Source organism: Bos grunniens, chromosome 3, assembly GCF_055505025.1.
Source record: "Bos grunniens cultivar Pamir isolate PY7600 chromosome 3, Bosgru_T2T1.0, whole genome shotgun sequence".
Classification (NCBI taxonomy): Eukaryota; Metazoa; Chordata; class Mammalia; order Artiodactyla; family Bovidae; genus Bos; species Bos grunniens.
In genome coordinates this window covers 98,452,333-98,472,954 of record NC_141167.1, presented here as the reverse complement: position 1 = coordinate 98,472,954, position 20,622 = coordinate 98,452,333, and the positions used below count along the sequence as shown (strand labels likewise).

The 20,622-nt window shown below is 42.3% G+C and overlaps 1 protein-coding gene across 14 annotated transcripts in view; it reads right to left on the bottom strand.

The window, feature by feature from the left end:
- Positions 1–20,622, bottom strand: part of PDE4DIP (phosphodiesterase 4D interacting protein) — a 204,247-nt gene that overhangs the window by 130,578 nt on the left and 53,047 nt on the right. For 11 of the 14 annotated variants that reach the window (XR_015160855.1, XR_015160856.1, XR_015160858.1 and 8 more), the window contains exon 1: positions 16,134–16,443. Coding sequence is in view for 9 of the 14 variants with exons in the window: in XM_086392193.1 (XP_086248319.1) it covers positions 16,134–16,274 (141 nt within the window). In the remaining 5 variants the exon portion in view is untranslated. Of the gene's footprint in view, positions 1–16,133; positions 16,444–20,622 lie in introns of those variants that run through there. The other 3 variants (XM_086392183.1, XM_086392184.1, XM_086392185.1) reach the window with 1 other exon arrangement.

Here is a 20,622-nt window from a genome sequence, read left to right as displayed (position 1 = left end):
AAGATGGTTTCAGGCAGTGGTGATGAGGAAAGGTCCACCTGGGAAAGTGGAATCTAAGTTGGACTCTGAAACCTGAGTAGGGTTTGAATAAGCAGAGAAAAAGGATACAGGTATTCCAGGTGTGAACAAGGATGTATCAGCAGGAATTGACACACGTGAGGGAGACTGAATCACTCTAGGAACATGTCTTAAAATACCTAGTGAGAGAATAATGCTTGCTTCCTACTTCACTGAGAATATTGAAGTTACTAGAAGAAAACCCTTGACAGTCTCCTACCATCATATCTATCCATCTACCAGCATCTGTTCTCACAAACTTTCTGCTTGTGGCCACAGGTCAGCTAGCCAAGCTCCTATCTAAAGCCAAACCTTCCACTTAAGCATTAGGTCCCATTCTCTCTACTTCTCAAAAACAATATCCAGAAAGTCTTCTCCATCAATATTTTACTTTGTATAGGAAAATTCTATTGGTATACAACATGCTATTATTATTCATCTATCTTTTAAAAAGTCTTCTATGGACTCTTCACCCTTGTCACTGTTCCATCTCTTTGCTCTCCTTTGCAACAAAACTCAACACAATCAGTCATACTCATTGACTCCAATTCCTCTCCTGCCATTTTTTTGTTAAACTGACTGCAGTCAGGCTTTTGCCTCTACCACTCTACGAAAACATTCATGTTGCAAAATCCAAAGGTCAGTTCTTAGTCATCATGCACTTGAGCAATGAGCAGCACTTCAAAAGGTTGATCCCTCTCTCTTCCACTGTATGTTCTCTTTACTTGGCTTCTGGGATCTACACTCTGTGGGTTTTCTTCCCACTTCACCAGTTACATATTCTCCATTTCCTTTGCTGATGCTTCCTCCTCTCCTCAAACTATCAACATAATCTGGGGCTTAGTCTTTGATCCTTTTATCTTCTGCATTGGTAGATCTAACTCCCTTAGCAATCTGTACAGTTAAAAAGGAGTAAACCACTGACACAAATAACATGGATGAACATCAGAATCATTATGCTCAGTGCAAGAAGCCCAACTCTAGACTCTATGATTCTACTCCTACAAAATTCTAGAATAGAGAAAAACTAAGCTGTAGACAGAAAGCAGATCAATGGTTTTCAGCAATCCAAGATGTAAAACAACTAGCACCAGTGGGACACATGGCAACTTTAGAGGGGGATGGAGATGTTTCAGTTCTGGGGTAATTGTTACATGGGTGTATATATTTGTTAAAATTCAAACTGTACACTTTATTAAGTTGATTTAAACAAAAAGGAAAGGAAAACAGAAACAGAACTGATAAAGGAAATGGCCATGCAAATAGCCAAATACAAAGGGTGAGTAAGGAGCTCAGCACCAGGACCACCAGTGAGGTGGAGGCACTGCCTCAGGTCAGCCTTAAGGGCTGTAAATGCTTCAACTGTAAAACACAGGCATAAATCTTCCTCCATTGGTCATTCTTGTGTTTATTGACTCCCCATCCCATCTCATATCTGTAAAACAAAGTCACAAAAAGGTATGGAAGGATCACGTGGTGGACAGACTCTAACAGGGCTCCCCATGATCCCTGCCTTCATGTTCATGCTTTTGTGTAATCCCCACCCCTTGAAGTTTGGCAGGGTGTATAACTTGCTTTCAACCAATAGCATACGGCAAAGGTGACTGAATTCCCCTAGAGCTTCTCCTTGCTGACTTGATGAAGTAAGCAAACATGTGGGGAAAGTCCACATGGCAAGGAACAATACAAGGCTTCAAAGAACTGTGGGCAGCTCTAGCCAAGATCCAGCAAGAAGTCTGAGCCCTTAGTCCTACAAGGAAATAAATTCTGCCAACAACTCGAGTGAGCTCAGAGGCAGATTCTTCCCTAGTCAAGCCTCCAGATGAGAATTCAGACTGGCCAGTTCTTTGATTGTAGCCTAGTGAAGCCCTAAGCAGGCAAGTTGGCTAAACTGTGCGTGAGGACTTCCCTGGTGGCCCAGTGGCTAAGACTCCATGCTCCCAATGCAGGGGACCCAAGTTCCATCCCTGGTCACGGAACAAGATCCTGCATGCCGCTATAACTAAGACCCAGTGCAGCCAAATAAATATTAAAAAAAAAAAAAAAAAGCTGTGCCTGAACTACTGACTCATGTAAACTGTGAAATAATAAATATGTATATGTTTTAAAAATCAATTTCTAAATGTGGCCTCTCCTGACCACACTTTAATGCTGTAATCTGCCCTCTACTCTTATGCTTTTTAACTCCCGTATTCTACTTTTACCCCACCATGAGAACTTCTCACTTTCTAGCATTCTATGTATGTTATTTAAGATTTATTATTTATTGTCTGTTTCCTCACAGTAGAATATAAATTCCATGAGGGCAGAAATGCTAATCTGTTTTGTTCATTTACATGTAAATATATACATATACATATATACACACAAACTGTATATATTAATATAAATATATTCCAATCACCTCCCGTAGCGCCTGGAACATAGCAGGTATTCCTAAATATTTTCAAATGAATGAGGACTAATGCTTAGATTTCAACTAGGACCAAGTATTCTTATTCTTGCAGAGACATAGCATAGCTAATCACTGTCACATACTGAGGCTTCTAAAATTTACTCTTAGGTGACCTCTGAGTCTGATCTTCTTCAAATTAAAAATCCCAATTCCACTGCCCTATTATCATAAGCCTAATTTTTTATTTTTTAAGTTTGACTATTTCCCAATTTCCTCTGAATTTCTGGAGGTCTATACCAGGCAGCTCAAGTCTGATAGGGCAGTGTGCGGGGATAAGGACAGCCCAGTTTCTATTATGTTCCACATGGCAATTGGTACCTGTTTAGCAAGTAAAACAAGGTCAATGCCACCCTTTAGGGCAGATACATCAATGAGACAATGCCACCACTTCCTGCCACAATCCTAGTGAAAAGCACCATGAAAATGGATAGCATTTCACCAGAGATCTTTCTTTTCTCTTTAGTTAGACCTTAATACAATGTAGAGTTATTCACCAAAAAAAAAAAAAAAAAAATCATTTGCATTTGAATGAGTAACTAACTTTAGATTCTAAAGGATGTGCCAAGACCTTGCTTATTAACTGAATTTAGGCCATGCAGCTGCTAGGATATCAGGTATACTCCCCTGAGGTTATTAACGGCAAATTTGGTCCTGTGAAAACAGGACAAGACACTAACTTCATACGGCTATTATGCAGTTGGGATTAAATATATGTAAAGTGCATAGCATAGTGGCTGATGCATAGTAAATACTAAATAGACTCCCTCCTCCATAGGGTTTAAAGCAAAGCATTTAGCATTTATTTTCTATGTGTATGCAGGTAGACGTAAGAGTTGGGTCCCTGGTTGAGAAGATCCCCTGGAGGAGGACACAGCAACCCACTCTAGTATTCTTGCCTGGAGAATCCCTATGGACAAACGAGCCTGGCAGGCTACAATCCATGAGGTCACAAAGAGTCGGACATGACTGAGCAACTAAGCACAGCCTATCAAGACCCTTAGACACTGGTGACATACTTGGACACCTTGAAGAAGTAGGGAGAACAGGAGAGGAACGAGGGAAGAGAGAATTAGGAAGTGAGCCCTGAGCGTCAAAGGAAGGTAGAGAAGGCATGAAGTGGTGTTCTAACTGATCATCACCCTCCACCGGCAGCAGTTCAGGCAAGCCCCCAAGTGACTCCTACAAACCAAGCTTTCCATAGCTTAAGGAACCTCTCTACTCTCACCCCCAGCTTTAGAGAGACTGACAGGGAACAGTACTACTATTCTGACTCCGAGTTCTCTGAGTCTTCAAATGGTTTGGCAGCAACCTGAGTTTCTCCATAATCTCATAGCTTGGAAGGGATGGGAGAGAAAATTAAGACTTCAATGGAGACTGCTTCCTGCCTCTAAGGGTTCTCCTCCTCCAAGCCCCAGAGGTCCAGCACCGTTGTTTGAGTTCTGTGCCAGGAAGACTCTAGGATCCAGCTCTGGACTCTGCTGCTCCTGACTGTAAAACAGAGTGATGGCAACACATCATGACATCAATTGAGTTGTGCTGGGTGGGAAGGACAAGGGTTATGTTTGTACGGAGCTTGACTAGAGAGAATCGGGATAGAGGAGTCTGATGGAGTATGTCTCGGAGTGGCATGTCACCTATGAGACCTCAGGAAGAAGCTCTGAAATCTATCAAAGAAAAGTGACCCAGAAGGACTAGCCTACTTCAGGCATTCAGACAGTGCCCAGAACCTCTTTTGGTAGCTCCAGGTCATGGTGTTTATGCTGACAGCCTCGCTCCACCCACCCCAGGGCCTCAGAGGAGGGCTTCCTCCTCAAGCCTCCATCCATGTGGCTAAGGCTCTGTGTACAGAAAGAGGTAGAATCCTGCCCTGCATGCCAGTGGGACCTTATATGAGGGTGAGAGATGAAAAGCTGGCGTGACAAGGCAGCCGGTGCCTTTCATTCACTCCCAACCTCTTGGAGCCAAGTTTCCAAATAACAGGGATGATAACTGCCCAGTGCAGCCCAAAGTCTTTTCTAAAGTTGCCTGGCGAAGAGCCAACTGACTATTACTTAGCTCTCTACAGAACAGCATGTACCAAGCCAGATTGCTGTCTTTCAGTGTGTGGGTGGATTAGCTGCTACCTAACATGATAGGGTAGGCCTCTTTCCAGTTTGCACCAGCCCCCTGCTCAGTACCTTCTCCATGGTCAACAGAGCCTCATTTCTCTGGGAGGCTGAATTTGCTTAGGTGAGATGGCAGGGGCCAGAGGAGGAAGCATAACCCACTGCCTCCTGCCGTCAAAGTTCCCAATGGCTTTTGGAAACATATAATAATGAAATGCCTCCAGAAGGGGTATGTAGGCTGAATAACTAAATATTTTCTTTTGATAGCAGGCACAGGATACAGAATCAATTATCAGTGAAGAACTCTTGCTTCTGCTGTATATACTCTGTTTTAGGCCAGTAATATAAAAGGAAAGAAAGTCTAAACTTCTGATAAGCATATAGATTCCTTGAGCTTTTGCTGAAGGCCAAGAAAGTCATTGCAAGTGCCTGAACAGGAAGCAAGGCCTCATGGATTCTAGGTTCAACCTGATGGTTAAGTTGCTGTGTGATCTTAGGCAAGTTACTTTACCATTCTGGGCCTCAGCCTCATTACATTTAAAATAAAAGATTTATTCATTTGGGAAAGCTGTTGTTGTTGTCCAGTTGCTAAGTCATGTCCAACTCTTTGCAACCCCATGACTAGAACATGCCAGGCTTCCCTGTCCTTTACTATCTCCTGGAGTTTGTTCAAACTCAAGTCCACTGAGTCAGAGATGCCATCCAACCATCTCATCCTGTGTCACCCCCTTCTCCTCCTGCCCTCAAAGTAAATACAGTATATAGGAACTCTATATTTTTGCAACTATTCTGTATGTCTAAAGTTATTTTAAAATAAAAAGCCTTCCTAAAATGTGAAGGGGGTTATCTCTAGGATCTTTTACAACTCTAAACTGTGATTCTATGTTCTTATTTATCTCCCTTCAAGTGAAAGTAATTTTCCAGCTTTCCAAATATATACCAAAGCAGAATTTTCAGATCCACTCACTACCACAGACAAGATGTTAAGTAACCCAAGCACAAACCTATTTTCTGCTTTTAACATATTCTGGGCAAAAACTGAATTCTCCAAAAGCATATTAAAAACATTCCATCCATATCCTCTTTGTTCTTGCAAACAAATTCATCCAGTTGGGAAAAGCTGTTTCTGGCAGTCCATGATTACTGAATCTCAATTTTTCCCTAGCAACTGGGCTAATTATAACTGCAGCTACCTGGTAACAGCACTAGGTTTTCCTGACATTGGCTGGCAGTCTTAAAGCCGTCTCAGTTCTACTGGCACCTTACTTCCCGAGTCAGCATCAGGGGGACTGGGAGAAGGGAAGTGGCTATCTTAGCTAGGGTGAGAGTATCCAAAGATTTGGCTGCTCAAAATCACAGAACTGCAGAGCTGGGAGAGATGTCAGTGTCAATCCCAGTCTGGCCCACACATTTTATACATTAAGAACCAGAGACCCAGAAAAAGCAACTTGTCAAAGCCAGAAACCTGGCTGTCTTCTTGGTTCCTTTCCCTCCACCCTCTTCCATTACCAAGTCCTACAGATATTTTACCTCCCAAACATTTCACAGACCAGCTCCCTCCCCTCCATTCCTACTGCCACGGCCTTCATCTAGGCCCACATCATCTCTTGGTTGGTCTCTCTGTTCTCCTGACTTCCTGCCTTATCATCCTTGAATCCATCTTCCTCTCCCACCAGAAGGATCTAGCATGTTTCCTGCTTAAGTATGGAGTCCTGCCCCAAGGCCACAGGTGCGAGGCCTTGTACCAAGGCCACAGAACCAGAGCCCAGAACCAAGGTCACCTCTGAAGCTGACTGAGCCCTCTGTAACTGTTGCCAAAAGCCCTGGTGATCAGCAGGCTTCCTGACTCCAAATTAGGCAAAAATGCCCACTCCAGTAGTCATCCAGTAGTGCCCTAACCAATCACCTAATGCCAACCTTCCAGCAGGAATTTTGTCCAGAGGCTACAAAAACTGCCTACTAACCTATGAAAAGCATCGACTTTCCCTGATCTGTCAGGAGGTTGGCCCGCTGTGATCGCAGTGCCCACATTATCTCTGCTCTTTGTTCTTAATAAACTCACTCCCTTCTGAACTGCTCTGTGTCTGGAAATTCTTTTCCAACCCACTTTTGGACTGTCTCAACATTAAGGCCCATAAATGACTTCCTACCTGCTCTCCTCAGGATGAAGTCTACAGTCTTTAAAGCAGCACAAAGGATTATGTCCATCATACCCTTCAGCCTCATTGTACGTTGAGAACTCGAATTTAGCAACAAAAGACCACTTAGAATTCTCCATACACACACATACTATGTGGTTTCTTGTCTTTAAGCTTTTGCTTCTTTGCTTTTACCACCTCCTCTCTCCCACTGACTAACCAATGCTTACTCTCCTTTGAAGACAAAGCTCAGGGGTCCTCAATGAATCCTTTGTAGATTTTCCTTCAGTCTATTCTATTCAGCTGGGTTAGAGAGGCCTCATTTGAGTTCTTTATACTCATACGATCTCTATCACTGCCTCCTATCAGACTGTTATCACTTGTGTCTTATGCATGTTTGAAGCCCCAACTTCTAGCACAGTACTTGGAATATAGTAGGTGCCAAAATAATGTTTATTAATGCATGAATGGATGAATCCAAAGCTCCCATTATCTGTCTCCTGCTTACCTTTCCAGTCTCATCTTAAACCACCACAAGTTCTATTTATATTGAAAGATCTGAAGTGTGCTAAGTATGCAATGCTTTTTCATGCTTCCAGAGTGTTAGTCGCTCAGTCATGTCTGACTCTTTGCAACTCTGCCAGGCTATAGCCCACCAGGCTCCCCTGAGTATGGGATTTTCCAGGCAAGAATACTGGAGTGGGTTGCCATTTCCTTCTTCAGGGGATCTTCCCAATCCAGGGATCAAACCCAGTTCTCCCAAATTGCAGGCAGACTCTTTACTGTCTGAGCCACCAATCCCCTTTTTAAACTTCTATGCCCTTGTAAATACTGTTTCTTCTGCCTGAAATGCTTTATCCCATTCCTTGTTCTATTATTTCTTACGATTCAATGCAAACTTCACATGCTTGGCAAGGACTTTCTTGGAGAAATTAATTATCATCCTTAGTATTATAGAACAATTGGTACATACCTCTATGGTAGCCCTTATTATACCATTTTTATGTATTTATTGATAACTTTCTCCACCAGCACTTAGCATAGTAGCACTGGCATACAGTAGTCAGTAGATGTTTGAAATCCTGAACGAATGTGTACAGACATGAGTAAATGAATGGCTAAGGTGATAATATAAACAAAGTAAACATTTGAGATGGGAATTTAAAATGCCTATTTTTTCAACTATATCATGCTGCTTTTATCAGTGTGTAAACATGAATACACATAGCTAAGAAGAAGTGGCTTCGTGATAAGATCATGTAGAAGTATAAATTATACGGACATAGTTAAGAAGCTAGTTGAAAGTGGTTTAAAATTAAATGAGGCTTCAGATTTAGTTTTAGATTTGTTTCCTAGTGGTTGAAAGAATAAGTCTTAAATATTCAAAGGAACAAAATTTCTCTTCCCAAAACTCTTCAAAGTATTATGACATCTAATTAAGAGCTCTTAAAAATGAGAAGAGTTGTGTTATGCAAAAACCAGGGGAAAAAGTTATTTTTGTTAGGGATTTCACAAAATTTTAAAGGGACTGTGACAATTATGGGAGAGTTGCTTTTAAAAAATTAAGTGGAAAATATACTTAATATAAAACTTGCTATTTTAACCATTTTTAAGCATACAGTTCAGTGACATTAAATACATTAATACTGTATAACCAACCATCTCCAGAACTTTTCCCCTGGGTTTATATCCATTAAACAATAAACCCCCAATTCCCTACCTCCCCACAGTCCCTGGCAACCACCATTCTCTGTCTCTATGAATCTGACTGCTCTGGGTCCTACAATAAGTAAAATCATATATTTATCCTTTTGTGACTAGTTTATTTTACTTGGTATAACATCCTTTAAGTTCATTCATGTGTCAGAGCTTCCTTCCTTGGCTAGGCAATATTCCATGGTATGTATACACAACATTTTGTTTATCCATTTATCTGTCAATGGATATTTAGGTTGCTTTTACCTTTTGGCTAATGTGAAAGGTGCTGCTATGAATGTGGATGTACAAAGATCTGTTCAAGTCCCTACTTTCACTTACTTTGGGTATATACCTAGAATTGGAATCGCTGCATCATATAATAATTCTATGTTCAATTTTTTGAAAAACTGTCACACTGTTTTCCACAGTAGTGACACCATTTCCCATTCCCAAGCAGCTATACACAGGGTTCCCACTTTCTCCACATCCTGACCAACACATGCTATTTTCTGTCTCTGTTTGGTTTTTACCAAAGCCATTTTAAAGGGGGTGAAGTTTTAAAAATTTTAACCAAAAACAAAAATACTGGTTACAACTATTTAATGAATGAAGTCTCCCTAATTTCTTCCTACTTCTACTCCCTCAAAGAGGAAATCACAAGCAAGGCTTCAAGAACCTCAGAAAGCAGAGAGTGAGGAGTCAGCACACACAGACTGTGTTCATACCAGACTTCTACAGAAGTGTTTAAAAATAGTTTGGCCAAAGTAGCCCTTATTTCTCTCTCTTTATTCACCTTTCCCCCTTCCTTACTATACGTATTTCTTAAAGTTCACATAAGTAAAATACAGGGGGGAAAAACTTAGCAGCTGACTAAACAAGGTATCCAACTATAAAAAGAAGACAGAGTCAGCTCTGTTAAATATAAGAAAACCACTCACTCTGCAACAGCAGCTGCAACAGTCACTTTAGACAGTAATCCGAGAAGGTATACACTCTCCAGGTATGCAGGGTAGCAATAATGCTTTACAGTGTTCGAACATCTAACACATTAAACAAGTCCACATATAGGGAGCAGGGCAGGACAGGAATTCATGCCTCCCTCTTAGGAAACAAGTTTCAATGAAGTTAAGAACCAGGCCAAGGAGATGTAGTGGGAGAAAGGTGGAGTCAGAATTCAAGTATTCTGAGTCTAAAACTTCTGTCCCTACATTTTTATATCCCTCAAAGATACTTGTCTTTCTGTAATCACCTTCCATTGGTTCAAGTCAAGGTTCCTAAATTATATGGCCTGATGGAGCTCCTTGGGACTTCACTGAACTTTTGGGGGCCTAGTCTGTACGTACACTATTACTCATCACATTTCCCAAAACCTAAAGACATCATGTTAGGACCAAAGAAAATTAGTCATTGAGCCAAAAAGAAATCCAATAAAGACAGTAAATCTTGAGATTCTCATATAAGGAAAAAAAGTATCACTATGTGGGCTGATTGACTGGAGACCAAACCAGTCAATCCTAAAGGAAGTCAACCCTGAATATTTATTGGAAGGATTGTTGCTGAAGCTGAGGCTCCAATACTTTGGCCACCTGGTGCAAAGAGCCAACTCACTGGAAAAGACCCTGATGCTGGGAAAGATTGAGGGCAGGAGGAGAAGGAGACGACAGAGGATGAGATGGTTGGATGGCATCACCGACTCAATGGACATGAGTTTGAGCAAACTTCGGGAGATGGGGAAGGACAGGGAAGTCTGGTGTATTGCAGTCCATGAGGTCACAAAGAGTCGGAAACGACTGAGGACTGAACAGTAACAACAAATGTGGGGTGATGGATGTGAACTAGATTTACTGTGGTGATCATCTCATGATATATATGTGTGTGTATATATATCTATATATATATATAGGATTGTTATGTTGTACACCTGAAACAAATGCAATGTTAATTATATCTCCATTAAAAAGAAACATAGGTCTTAAAAAATAAACTAAATAAGCTGAATTTAGAACCAGGCCAAACTACAAAGATGATAAAAAATTTTTAATTATAACCAATCATAGTTATAATAATAGTTTCTGTGAAAGCAAAGGACTTTGTATTATGACTAAAATATTTTATTTAAAAACTTAACAAACTCAGCCTTTCTTGTTTCCTGGGTTTTTTTAAAGAAACATTCATATTTGAGGGTGCCAGTAACTTTGCTGCTACAAAGACACTTGGATTACATAGTGTTATTTATACTTGGGCAAACTAAAATGAAGAATTGAGACAAATGGTCCCGAGTCTACTACTGAGGATGAAGAAACTGATTTGGAATAAAAAATGGTCCAAATTGAACATGTTCAGTAACTGGACTGATGTGGATAACTTTGCCATCTCTCAGTTTGTCACAGCAGCAGCAAAAATTACATGACGGCTTACTACCATGTGATAGGCATTGTGCTGATTTCAACTAATAGGCTCATAGGATCCTCCTTCAGACCCTGTAAGATAGAAAGTATTACAACACCCCCTTCAGCAAAGATAAATTCTAGTATTTATATAGCCAGTGGTAGAACCAAGATTTCATCTCAAGTCTGTCTTGTTCCTGACTCTTAGCGACTGCACTCAGTGACGGCAGAAGAACAGGGATGATAAAAATTTGGTAGGCAAGTAAAGTCAGTGGGCTGTTTTAAAAACCTGGCTGCAGAAATAAGCTATGTATAAACATCAAAGTATTCTCAGGAAAAATATCCAGTCTCAAAAGAAGAGAAACCACAGCTCAAAGAAGTCAGGCAGTTTAAAGCCCACAAAACAAGAGAACACAACTCTTTCAACTCCTATCCTAAAGGCCAAAACCACTTTAACTTCCAACATGAATTATGTCACATTCAACACAGACTCTATTTGGTCCAGGATGATAACATTCAATTTCTAAGCAACAGGATCTGACCTTGTCAGATTTTAAATTCCATTCTTAGAATGGAAACCTTAAGTCTTTTTAAAAATGACCTTGAATAATAATAAATTCAAACAAGCTTAACAAGTAAGCAGTCATCATGTGGCAAAACACAGTGGATGGAGGTTTTAGTGTGCTGTTTGGGGATTGGGTGTTTACCACACAGCAGTGGATTTCATAAATTCCAGGGTTGGGCATATTTCTAGTGGCAGAACACTTGGCTATCATGAGAAGGTGCAGGATTAGATAATCAACAGCAACGAGGAAGTTCGCCAAGATGCCGCCCAGAAATTATTTACCAGAGCAGCTGCAGTTCAGAAATGCTAACACGCCAGTCTCCCTGGGAGTGGGCCATGCTCAGCTGTAGACCACTTACAGTTTTCTGACTTGACTTTGCTTCAGAATCAGGAGCTCTGTGTACTGCAATGATCTCTCCCTTCGGTGCTTTAGATATTGTCTACCCCACACTCTAAACCTACAATTAATAAATGCAACCATGAGGGGGCGGTGGCATCTAATCATGTAGGTACATGCCTCAGTTGTTCTGTGCTGAGGGTACACAGCCTCCTCCTGTGTGTCTAGTCATTTACAAAAGTTGAAGCTTAAAGGTAGTTTAACTTAAACACTCAACAAACAGTAGCCAGTCTCACAGAACCAATTCTTATGTATAATTTAATACTATTTTATTTCTTAATTCTCTGAACAGCTTGAAAGAGAGAAACCCTTAACTCCTTTTACATTTACTTGCCTTGAAGTTGATACTTTTAGGTTTTTATATAACTAACTCTTACAACTTCTCTTAAAATTAAACAGCCTTGTAGATTCCTTTACAATTAAGAATTGTGTATATCTACTTCAGTCTCTCCCTCAATTAGCTACATAAAGGAGGACTTGCTACTTGGAAAGAGAAAGACAGAACCCTCTCTCTAGTCCTTTTCTCCTAAAGTTTCTCATACTTCCGTTCCCTATAGTCACCATGGTGAAATGCTTGCTTGTCTCTAAGACAGTATTTTTTACTCTTCAGTACAACTAACTTAAAAGTTTGCCATAGTAAACTATATGTAAAATGATAAAATAATTCCTATTCACAATAGAATTTTCTTACATGTTTCACAAATACTAGTTTTCTTTAAGTGAACCATGCATACAACACCCAAGTTAATTCAGATTAACTTAGTTGAGTATGATTTAATGCTTTTACTATATTCAAAGAAGAGTCCTTTCAACACTAAAGAAAAATCAAGCTAAGTTTAGCCACAGAACAGGGTTCTAAATTCTTATCTGAACTACCTGACTTACCATGTGATGCATCACATATCACTCTCCTTGTCTCTGCCAACATGGCTGCTAATTCATGGTCCTAACCTTGTGGGGTCACACAGGGACTAACACGGTTAAATGGGAAACATTCGCATGGGAATATGTGAGGGTGAGATTAAAAGAACCAAACTGCTTCATTTTTAAATATCATAGTAACTATTACTACTAGTAGGCATACAACTACTGCCCTCTCATTATGCATAATGCGATAAAGTTCACAAAGTGCTTTGATATATCTTATTTAATCATTATGGTGGCTATTTATTCATACTCTCAACAGATAACCTTCAGTGCCTATGGTGCTGTGTATTACTCTTAATGCCAGTTCTGCAGGAACTGGAAGAGGCTCAGAAGGGCTAAGTAACTCACCCAGGCCTCTGGTTGTCCAGGGCTCCTGATTTCTGGTTTTCTAATCCTTTATCCTTCTGTCAAAGTGGAACTCTCCTGATTTCTATCAATCCCTCATCACAACAAAGTGTGATAAGCTAATTTCAACTATGATATTAATGATGATAAAGGCTTTATGTGTTCTGCTTCCCAAATGAGGGCATGTTAACCTAAGCTGTTGGTGCTTCCCAAATAATCACAGCAAAATGGGATGAGTGATCTGACAGGTGAAAGGAATAAGAGGTATGATGAGAAGTGAAAGGAGGGAGTACAGAATACTCAAGTAGGCAGTAGTTGTATGCCTACTAGTAGTAATAGTTACTCGGAGAAGGCAATGGCACTCCACTCCAGTACTCTTGCCTGGAAAATCCCATGGATGGAGGAGCCTGGAAGGCTGCAGTCCATGGGGTCGCTGAGGGTCGGACATGACTGAGCGACTTCACTGTTACTTTTCACTTTCATGCATTGGGGAAGGAAATGGCAACCCACTCCAGTGTTCTTGCCTGGAGAATCCCAGGGATGGGGGAGCCTGGTGGGCTGCCATCTATGGGGTCGCACAGAGTCGGACATGATTGAAGTGACTTAGCAGCAGTAGCAGTAATAGTTATTATGATATTTGAAAACGGAGCAGTTTGGTTCTTTTAATCTCACCCTCCGATATTCCCATGCATGTGTTTCACATTTAACTGTGTTAGTCCCTTTGTGACCCCACAAGGTTTAAGATTCCCCAAATTATATGAGGCCAGCAGCTGCCTGATTACTCTGTTTTTATGACCAAAAAGAGATAGGGCCATTTTTACCACCTGAGTGGGACTCATGGTATTGTGTGCGTGTGCTAAGTTGCTTCAGTCGTGTCCAACTCTTTGCGACCCCATGGACTGTAGCCCCCGAGGCTCCTGTGTCCATGGGATTCTCCAGGCAAGAATAATGAAGTGGGTTGCCATGCCCTCTTCCAGGGGATCTTCCCCATCCAGGGATCAAACCCACGTCTCTTACATTTCCTTAACTGGCAGGCAGATTCTTTACCACTAGCACCACCTGAGAAACCTCATGGCAATACTCGAGTCTAACAAAAGGGTTGTCACTTCTGCATGTGACCATGTTCTCTTACCCCCGGACCATGCTCCCATGCAGCTTCTATAATAATTTTTTTTTGTTTTTGGTTGCACCACATGGTTTGTGGGATATTAGTTCCCCAACCAGGGATGGGAAGCACAGAGTCCTAACCATTGGACTGCCTAACAAGTCACTATAATCTTAATCACACTTCTCCAGGAAAGCAATGGTGCCCTCTCACACAGACCCAAAGTTTCCCTGAAGACTGTCTCCTTAGCTATTGCAGAGCAGAGGGTGAGACTAAATGAGATGAAATGACTCAAGCAGTCACTTGATTCAAGCTAAAAAAAATTCTAAGAAAGGATTTCTCTAAGAAAAATTATCTAAGAAATTGTCCCTTCCTTCTGCCTTGCTTTAGAGACAGTTAGTAGGAAAATTTTCCTTTCTCTGCACAGTGAGCAAATTTACTCACTATTCCTACTCCAAGGCAAACACTGCTACTCATGCTCCCCTTCTTCCTCCCTCTGTTACCAACCCTCACTTGGCAATATCCTCCTTGACTACTGGCAGTTCCACTGAGGCACACTCACAAAAGTGAAAGTCGCTTAGTTGTATCTGACTTTTTGCGACTATAGTCCATGGAATTCTCCAGGCCAGATTACTGGAGAAGGGTAGCCTTTCCCTTCTCCAGAGGATCTTCCAAACCCAGGTCTCCTGCACTGAGGGCAGATTCTTTACCAGCTGAGCAACCAGGGAAGCCCACCTCACTATATAGCCACATAAAAGATGAAAGATGAGTCTGATCAATTTCAGGAAAATTCAGGTTAAAACACAGCAATCCAGGAAAGACATAAAATAGGGCTAAATGCCTCAGATTTAGCTGCTCATAATAGTTGAATTTACCAAAGAGTGGTTTGGGTCTCATGGATACCAGTTATTCCTCTGATCCAAAGAATTATCTAGCAGCCTGTAATGCATCCCAACCTTCTTCTCAACAGGACAGGGCACACATAGATAATGATAATATTCATACAGTCTTCTGGTGTGAACAGCTGGAGATTCAGGATCTCTGATAAAGTCAGAGGCCATCAGCTCCAGGTCACTCAGGCCGCTTCAGTTCCTGCTTGCCCAGACACTAAGGAAGCTAAGGAAACTAACATTGTGGCGTGGAAGCTTAATCCTTGTAAACCATAGCCTAACGTCCTCTTACCAAGGTGCTGCCTCACCCTCAACTCAGCCAATCCCCCCAGTCTTCCTTCCCCACCCCACTCACCCATCAATTAAGATGGCCCTCCCTTCCAGGGAAGCTGACATTCCCTCTCACACCCCACCCAAGGCCAACAGGCTGTTCATTCCATCAATACCCTTTCTTCACTCTAAGGTGAACTATTCCGAAAGATGAAAATGCCTAACATTCTATCCTAGAAATTCATCTGAATAATCATCTTCAAAAACAAATCATGGATTTAAGGAATAGAAATGTCCTCCATCTCTGCCCTTTCCTCCATGGCATCATTTCCTGCCCCCATGCGCCAGCCAGAGCTAGAAGGCTCCCTGCTCTAAGCAGAGAATGGGACTTAAAAACTACAGCTTCAGTCTTCTCCAGGGGTTGTTTAAAAATGCTGGTTTCTGAGTTCCCCTTCCCTTACTAAATCAGAATCCCTGGGGGTGAGTCAGGAATGTAGCTATACTTATAAGGCAGCTCCCAAGGTGACTGCTCTCCACAGTTCCACATCAGACTTTGGGAGCCTCTGATTTAATCCCACTCCCTATTTTTACAGAGTAGGAGAGCAGGAAATAAAAGAGGTGAAATGGGTTGTCCAAGGTCAGAAGGCGTGAAGGTGACCACAGCCGGCCCGGAACCGCCTCCCTCGCTCGTTCGCACAGCATGAGGAGGAACATAGGAACAACCCCCAGCATCTTGATGTGTCCACACTGGCCCCTCGCCACCCCAGCGGAGTGGCAGCTCCCCCAGCACTCACCCGCTTGTAGATGTCCTCCCGGCTGGCCTCATACTTCTGCTGCATGCGCTCCTCCAGGAAGTAGATGCGCAGCTTGAGGCTGAAGTTCTCCTTCTTCAGGTCATTGAGGTGCTGGGACAGAGTGCGATATCCATTAGACATGGTGGGCAACCCATGGGGAGGAGCACGTGCCCGGTTGCCCCCCTCAGCCCAGGAACGTGGTGCAGCTGCACCGCGGCATGAAGCGAGCCGGCGGCCACACTGCGGGGCTACGGCGACATGGCCCTGGCGGCTGGCTGCCTCCCGCACTTGGGCCTGGGCTCGCTGCTCTGGGTGCTGGAGCGCGCCCGCTTTCCTTTTTTACCTCGGGAGATATTTGCGGAATCCCTGACAGAGGAACATGCTGCGTGAACTCAAACACAAGTGGTGTAACCTGACTCCTAGCTAGGACTCGGCTCTCACTCTTGCAGAGTCTCCCAGGCCCAACTGTAAGCAGTTAACAGTTTCTCCTAAAAGAGAGGGGGGCTGACCCCCCAGAAGCTCCCAGGAAATGGGGAAGGGGAGTAATTCAAGGTGATGGTGGGATTGCAAGTTTACAAAATGGCCCACAGAATGGTGACCATGTATGGAATATCCCCCGCTTCCTATCAGGTGCAAATCTTCAAGAAGGACTCATCAGAGGGGTTTCTAATTTCCTTTGATATCCAGAGGCTCATCTCTAATCAGTTCCTTCCCAGGTTTTCTCCCTGGACCTTTCAAGCCTTGAGGCAGTTAGAGAAATGACCTTTCTTATCCTGCTCACCTCCCCCTACACCTGCGTGTGTGCATGTGTGTGTACGTGCCTATGCGTGCTCAGTCATGTCTGACTGTCTGCGACCCCATGGCTCCTCTGTCCATGGGATTTCCTAGGCAAGGATACTGGAATAGGTTGCTATTTCCTTCTCCAGGAGATCTTTCCAACCCAGGGATCAAACCTGTGTTTCCTGTACTGGCAGGCAGATTCTTTACCACTGAACTACCACTGGGAAGTCCACACACCTGAGCTACCTCCAAAGAAAGAGGCAATCTTCCAGTTCAGTGAAATCTTTGCACTCTCTACCAGCTACACCAGCTCAAAGAGGCAGGGTCAAAGGCTACTCCCTCTAAGGGATGAGGGAGAAAAAGAGGGTGGGAGGTGATAAAGGGAGGCGTCAGACTGGAGCCCAGAGATTTCACCCAGTCACTAGTTCTTAACTCCAGCACCTGCCAAGTGGAGCCAGGCACTCATCACCAGATCCTGCTCCTAAAGCAATTTAAGATCCTTGAATGACAGCTGCAACATTAGCAGGAAGTATTATTTATACCACACCACACAGGACATTGAAGGTGACTGGGAGACAACTCCACAGCACAGATACCAAACGCAGGTTCTCGGTTGCAATAATACTAGCGTGAAAAAAAAAAAAAACTTAATATTAACATTCAAAGTAAAGAAAACAAAAAGTTTATACTTAATTCAAGTAGTCATTTCCTCTCCACACTACCTGCTCTTCATTCATCTAATTCTTTATACATGATAATTCCAATAAACATCCCCTTTGTACACAGCAGGTGATACGCTGAACAAGAGGGATACAAAGATGAAGACAGTCCCAACCTTCCAAGAGATAGGTGCCCATATAGATACAGATGCATATGTTTTGAGCTTCCCAGGTGGCATGAGTGATAAAGAATCCAACTGCCAATGCAGCAGATGTAAAAGACGTGGGTTAATCCCCTGGAAGATGGCATGGCAACCTACTCCAGTATTCTTGCCTGGAGAATCCCATGGACAGAGGAGCCTGGGGTGCTACAGTTCATAGAGTTACAAAGAGTCTAACATGACTTAAGTGGCTTAGCATGCACGTATGCATGTGTTTTACGCTATGGCCTGTGTTATTTAAACTTTTTACACTTCATACTGAAATCCAGTACATGCACACACACACACACAACTGAAGTACAAATTCCCCAAAGTAATGTTAACCAGCACTTTGTGGGATGGATGCACTTTGATATTTTCTATTCCATTTCTCTTTTTGGGAGTGACCCACTGAACTGATTTCAGTTCAGTTCAGTTCAGTCGCTCAGTCGTGTCTGACTCTTTGCAACCCCATGAATCACAGCACGCCAGGCCTCCCTGTCCATCACCAACTCCCGGAGTTCACTCGGACTCACATCCATCGAGTCAGTGATGCCATCCAGCCATCTCATCCTCTGTCTTCCCCTTCTCCTCCTGCCCCCAATCCCTCCCAGCATCAGAGTCTTTTCCAATGAGTCAACTCTTCGCATCAGGTGGCCAAAGTACTGGAGTTTCAGCTTCAGCATCATTCCCTCCAAAGAAATCCCAGGGCTGATCTCCTTCAGAATGGACTGGTTGGATCTCCTTGCAGTCCAAGGGACTCTCAAGAGTCTTCTCCAACACCACAGTTCAAAAGCATCAATTCTTCAGCGCTCAGCCTTCTTCACAGTCCAACTCTCACATCCATACATGACCACAGGAAAAACCATAGCCTTGACTAGACCAACCTTTGTTGGCAAAGTAATGTCTCTGCTTTTGAATATGCTGTCTAGGTTGGTCATAACTTTCCTTCCAAGGAGTAAGCGTATTTTAATTTCATGGCTGCAGTCACCATCTGCAGTGATTTTAGAGCCCGAAAATATAAAGTCTGACACTGTTTCCACTGTTTCCCCATCTATTTCCCATGAAGTGATGGGACCGAATGCCACAATCTTCGTTTTCTGAATGTTGAGCTAAAGCCAACTTTTTCACTCTCCTCTTTTACTTTCATCAAGAGGCTTTTTAGTTTCTCTTCACTTTCTGCCATAAGGGTGGTGTCATCTGCATATCTGAGGTTATTGATATTTCTCCCGGCAATCTTGATTCCAGCTTGTATTTCTTCCAGTCCAGCGTTTCTCATGATGTACTCTGCGTATAAGTTAAATAAGCAGGGTGACAATATAAAGCCTTGACGTACTCCTTTTCCTATTTGGAACCAGTCTGTTGTTCCATGTCCAGTTCTAACTGTTGCTTCCTGACCTGCATACAGATTTCTCAAGAGGCAGGTCAGGTGGAATTGATTTCAAGACCTACTAATAAATTTTGTCCTGAAGCTTTGAAAAATACTGAATCTATGGGAACCCAGAAGAAAGAGTGATTCATTTTAATTGGGATGGTGAGAGAAAGAAAGCTTCCACTAGAAGTTGTATTTGCAATTTGCTTTGAAAGATAAAAAAAGTTTGAGAAAATAAACTGGATTCAGGAGGCACAATTAGAACTGAGCATTCTCTCAAATCCTGGAGGAGGAAATGGCAACCACTCCAGTATTCTTGCCTGGGAAATCCCATGGACAGAGGTGGCTGGCAGGCTGCAGTCCATGGGGGCCACAGAGAGATAGACATGACTGAGCATTTTCTCTTGAACGGATATGAATGATAAGCAGCAACACATTTCTTACCTAGACCACTAGTAACTTAAGACAATATAGTCTTCATTTTTTTTAAATGCACATTTAAAATGCATTTAGCTGTTTCCATTAAATTGGTGCTTTTAGAATAAATGAATGTCATCTAGGCTTAGGTAGAGACAGTGAGGAAGAGAAAGGTCTAAAATTCAAAAAGATCCTTTTTCTGGTTCCAGCTCTGTTACTAAATAACTATATGACCTTGGGAGTACACTTCTCCAGAGGCCTAACTGTCCTCCTTTATAAAATGAAGTAGTTGAAACCAGGTGATTTTTAAGGCCTTTTCCTGGTCTAAGCTTCTAGAGGAATAACCTAGTTATTATTACCTCCATTTTGAATGTGCATGCATGCTTAGTCGCTCAGTCATGTCTGACTCTTTGTGACCCCATGGACTGTAACTTGCCAGGCTCCTCTGTCCATGGGATTCTCCAGGCAAGAATACTGGAGTGGGTTGCCATTCCCTTCTTCAGAGGATCTTCCTGATCCAGGGATTGAACCCACATCTCCTGCATTGCAGGAGGATACTTTACTGCCTGAGCCATGAGGGAAGACCCCATTTTGCACAGGGGAACCAGATACCAGATTCTAGATTAGTGTTTAATCATGCTTTTGATGTCTACTTGGATTCTTTCATCATGTAAGATAATTAAATAGAAACTTTATGGAAAGTAAAATTGAATATGAATACAGGTGTTCTTATCCAACCTAGGTATCTCTTTCTTCACATTAACCCTATTTCCTCTTGAACTCTGTAATCCCTTGTTCTTTTCCTATCCCTCTAGCCTTTTCTGTGTTGTTATTGTTTTTTAATTTCCTGGCTCTTTAATGCTACTGCTTAAATGACAAGTAGTCCTTAGCCTTCTGATTTTTTTCTTTCCACATTTTCTCCCTTAGAGATTTTGTCCACTTTTAGGGGTATCATTTTTGCCTCCCAAACAGTCCCCAAATCCCAAACCAAGCTGTCTCACCCAAGATCTAGCCCTATATAGGCAACCAACTCTTTGCTAGTTAGTTCAACTTGAATATGC